A 4,869-nucleotide genomic window follows, 5' to 3' on the forward strand; every position below is an offset into this window, starting at 1 on the left:
CGACCACGAAAGGATGAAAGGCAAAGTCGACCTCGGCAAAATTTGAACTCAGAACGTAGCGGCAGACGAAATACCTATTTCTTTACTACCCACAAGGGGCTAAACACAGAGAGGACAAACAAAGACAGACAAACAGATTAAGCCGATTATATCGACCCCAGTGCGTAACTGGTACTTATTTAATCGACCACGAAAGGATGAAAGGCAAAGTCGACCTCGGCAGAATTTGAACTCAGAACGTAGCGGCAGGCGAAATACTGCTAAGCATTTAACCCGGCGTGCTAACGCTTCTGCCAGCTCGCCAGCGCACGCACGCACGCATATAAGTGCGCACACGAGTCTCACTAGTTGCTGTTCTTGTTTAGCCTCCATAGCAGCTCTGAGCCAGCGGACCAATAATGAAATGCATTCCATCCATGACTATCCCATCTTTCAAGTTGTTTAATAATTAGCACATGATCCTCCTGTCGTTTGATTTCTTCCTTTTCTCTTCTGAGGGCTTCGAAGTTTTTGGTTCCGATGGTGTTGAAGCACCGCCACTTAGTACGGTCTCGGGCTTGTGTTTCAAACGATTCAGGATCAATTCCAGTAGCTTTCATTTCTGTTTTTAGTTGGTCCCCGTATCTCCGAAAAAGGGCAACCTCATGGTCTTTTTCCTGAAGTGAGCTCACTGAATAAGACTTAAGATGGGAACCTTGACTCTTCTGTTCTTACTGCGTGTCCTGACCAACGAAAATGGTATTACATGATCAACGATTCAGTACTTTCCAGGACCTTTGGATCTTTCCAGGACTTTGTTGTTGGTCACATAATGTTCCCATTTCATGCTCAAGATTGAACGAAGCTTTTGTTAGTGAAAGGGTTCTAATTTTTGGATGTGGTTCCGGCCTATGGTTGATGAGAGTCGAAATATCAGATAAGGATAACTCGGTTGTGTGCATAGAGAAAGCCAACCCCACGAGTATTTAAGCACGTAAGACTCCAGCCACATCCCTGCTGTATCCTTGGGATATTCTTTTGTTTTGCAAAATTACTTCTCATCTGAGGATTACAGTCTTTTATAACGGAGCAAAGTTCTCATTCTTCAACACACACGTACCCATTTTCCATTTTCACCAACGACCAAACAAATGAGAGAAGTTGCTTGTTAACTTGAGAAAGTGAACGCGTAAACTCCAAGACCGCTCATTTTTAATCCATTCTGGTCACTTCCAATTTTTTTTTTTACTTTTTATTCCTGACGCAATATTTTTAAACGCGCGAAAAATAATTAACCGAATTACTTCCCTTTAATTTTACGTTTTATTTTCTACTTGGCTTTACCTCCTCTTGTTTTATTTTCGGTTTACTTTCTACCCTGTAGATGGCGCGTTGTTAATAACGCTTCGCCTTAACAACGTGTAAACTTCAAGTTTTTGTAAAGAATGTTAATACGAACAGGTAGATACACACACACACACACTCATATATTTATATATAGATAGATACACACACACAGACATACATTGACGCGAGCAGCCACGTTTATTCATTCATACATTCGTACACACACTCGCGCCCAACTTATTCTTCTACATACACAGGCGTAATAATAATGTTGGGCAGGACACCAGTTGCGCTCCAGACGTTATCGAATTCGTATGATAAATTAAAAAAAGATACAGATTCGTTTCTAAAGAAGTTTAAAAAGTTTAAGAAGTCGAATCCGGACGTGAAGGAGTCGGAGAATGTTTTGGCGTTGAGCGAAGAATGTAAAAGTTTAGCGAACGAGTTGGAAGGTCTAACGAAGGAAATTGATTTACTTGAAAATAAGGATCCGAAACAACAGAAGAATTTCGATTCCAAGAAAAAGAGCCTTCTGAAAAAAGTGGCCACCCAACAGAAACTAGTATCAGATGCTTACGATGTTATTGTTCAACAAACAGCATCAGAAGAAAACGAAGGAAACAAAAACGGTGAAAGTACCAAAGATACAGATTCAGTGGGAAAGGCGGCAGCGAAAAGCACCACAACAAAGAAGAAGCAAAAGGAGATTTCTGAGAAGCAAAATCGATCGAAGAAAGAAAACAATAATAACAGTAGTAAGAAAGGTTCCCAGTCTGGAAGCAGCATTTCAGGAAATATTCTAGGAAATCATGAAAAAGAAATAAACGAAGATATATCTGAAAATGTGGACGAGCTTGATGAAAGCGATGATGATGATGACGACGACGACGATGAAGACGATGACGATGATGATGATGACAATGAAGAGGATGATGATGACGAAGAGGAAGAAGAGGGTGCAACTAGTACTACTGGTGCTGCTAGTACTAGTGCCACTGCTAGCTCGAGTGGCCCAGCTAGTAGTACCAGTGTTGCAGTTACAGAGAATGACGATGTTAGTAAGGTAAAGTCTTTTACAAGTAGCCATTCTTCTTCGAAATCCAAGTCGAAAATTTTGAAACAGAAATCAGACTCTGAGAAAAGCCCCACTCAAGTTGTTCCCACGCCAGATCCTCATGAGGGACCAGCAGCAGCGACAACAACAACAACAACCACAGAAAGTCAAAGTTCGGTGACCAACCAGAAGAAGAAAGGTTTGAAATCAAAGTTAATAGCCGACATGAAATCAGTTTTGAAACATAATCTTTGTCCTAAAGAGAAATTACCTCCAAAAACTAAGGAACCCTTGGAAGAGGAAGATGAAGGAAAGAAGGAGGAAGAGGAAGAGGAGTCAGATGAAGAAGAGGTGGAGGAGGAGTCTGATGAATATGAGGCAGAAGAGGAGAAGGAGGACGTGGGTAAAGTGGATGAGGAAGAAGGGGATTCTACAAATGAGGAAGATGATGATGATGATGAGGAGGAATCTGAGTCTGATGAAGAAGTAGAACTTCCTACTAAGTATTTTGTTGCATTATCAAACTATGAGAAAGAAGAGACGAATGATTTAAGTTTTAAGAAAGGTGAAGTCTTGAAAATCGTGCAGGCCCATCGAAATGGTTGGTGGCTTGCTGAAAATAAGGATGGTTTTCGAGGCCTGGTGCCCAGCACCTATCTGCAGATGAGGTCTACTACTGATGTCGATGATGATGATGAGGAGGAGGAGGATAGCACTGAAGAATCGGCAAAAGATGAAGGAGAAAGTGACAGTGATGATAACTTTGAGGAAGAAGAAGAAGAGAAAGAAAAAGAAAATGAAGAAGACTCAGATATGGATGAGGATGTGAAAGTGGACAGCGGAGGAGATAAACCGAAAATTCGTTCTGCTAAACAACTTTGGCAAACTATCAAAGAATCGATTCAAGAACAATCCATTGTTGATGTTCTTCAAGCAAAAGGCACTGTGCCATCTGGTTTCAGACCTTCTACTCTGAGTAGTTTATGGGCTGCCAACTCGGAGTATCGCATGGAGAAAGCACTTCATCCGTCCTTGAGTAAAACTGCAATGGGCTATACAGATTTGTTTTACTCTCCTTCAGACAAACATATTTGTCCTTACAGTGTAAATATATTAAAAATTGGGAGTATTCAGTCTTGCCGGAACATTCCACAAACAGGTCCGGGTATCGATGTCCAGTGTCGATGCGTACGAGTTTGTATCTTTGATGGAAAAAATGTCTTGAGTAACATACACACAATCAAAGTGCAATCAGTTGATAAATCTCAAAAGTCTTGGAGTTTTTCTTCTCGTGTCTCTGATAATATGGATGTCAGTTTACATACGGAATTCTTTGTGAGAACAAATTACTCAGGGAATCAGATAAGTTTACTGTTTGAGCTGTGTCTGTCATACACCCAACAAGACACCCAGGAACAAGGGATATTCAGCTGTGGTTGGACTAAGCTTTTATTAAATGAAGAAACCATTACAAACCGTTCTTATGAATTGCCCCTTCATGGTGGAACTCCCTATGATAGAGGTATTCCTCTTGACTCCAGGTTTTCAAATGCAGTTGAAGAGAATTCCTTTCTTAGTCTTTTTACTGGACACCAAAAGCCAACATTAGTGGTCAAAATTTTTCCTCCCAAAAAAGAACAGAAAGATGTTTTGAACAGTTTACCTCACACCATCATTGGTAATGCATGCCTGATGCATTTCTATGCATTGTACCGGAACATTCTGGCAAAGACTCTCCTACGAGACAGAACCGATTCAGATAACACGGAGCTGATATCCAGTTCGGTTTTGGCGTCTTTCCCTTTGGTTGCGGATCAATTCGACATGATGCAATTGCTTCGTGACACTTGGATCGAGAAACAGAAAGAGATGAGTCGAACGGCTCGACGCGACAGCAACAACCACAAGAAGATGTTTATAGATAGTTTCCTGGAGACTGTTTACCCATTTTCCCATATATTGACCCCCGGAGGGCCTGCAACAGGCATAGACACAAACCAAAGGCAGTATGATGCCATACAGAAATTCAAAGAATTGAAATCAGAACGTGGATCTACGCTGGCCGTATTGTTGAGCGATGATTTCACTTACGAACCAATGAGACTAAATGAAGTGACATTTTCTGTTTTGAAAGATAACGAATCCGTAAGTGAGGCATGATTCAGAACAAAAATAAGGCAACCCCACCCCCACAAAAAAAAAAACTCACCTGTCTTTGTGAGAAAGACTAAATCTTGAAGAAAAGGTTTGATGTGTGATGAGATGAAAGAGAGATTGTTGTTTCAAGCAGGGATTCTTTGATTTATTTTCAAGTAAATTGCAACTGATGAAGGCCACCACATCACCATTGGACTACCATTTTCTAATTACTGTCAGGTAAATCTCAATGAGATTCATTTTTGATATTGCTGCTATCAGTCAGGTAATTTTACCAGGTACTTAATTAGATTTGTGTACTTAGTGGTTGATATGTTTGTTTGAAACTGTAT

General features: G+C 40.6%; 1 protein-coding gene across 1 annotated transcript; it reads left to right on the forward strand.

The window, feature by feature from the left end:
- Window positions 1-357: 357 nt before the first annotated feature.
- Window positions 358-4,561, forward strand: LOC115229445 (nephrocystin-1-like). Its single transcript, XM_029799797.2, has one exon. The coding sequence runs from the start codon at window positions 1,595-1,597 to the stop codon at window positions 4,538-4,540; it is 2,946 nt and encodes a 981-aa protein (XP_029655657.1). The 5' UTR covers window positions 358-1,594; the 3' UTR covers window positions 4,541-4,561.
- Window positions 4,562-4,869: the final 308 nt, after the last annotated feature.

This window comes from Octopus sinensis, unplaced genomic scaffold (assembly GCF_006345805.1).
Source record: "Octopus sinensis unplaced genomic scaffold, ASM634580v1 Contig12670, whole genome shotgun sequence".
NCBI lineage: Eukaryota > Metazoa > Mollusca > Cephalopoda > Octopoda > Octopodidae > Octopus > Octopus sinensis.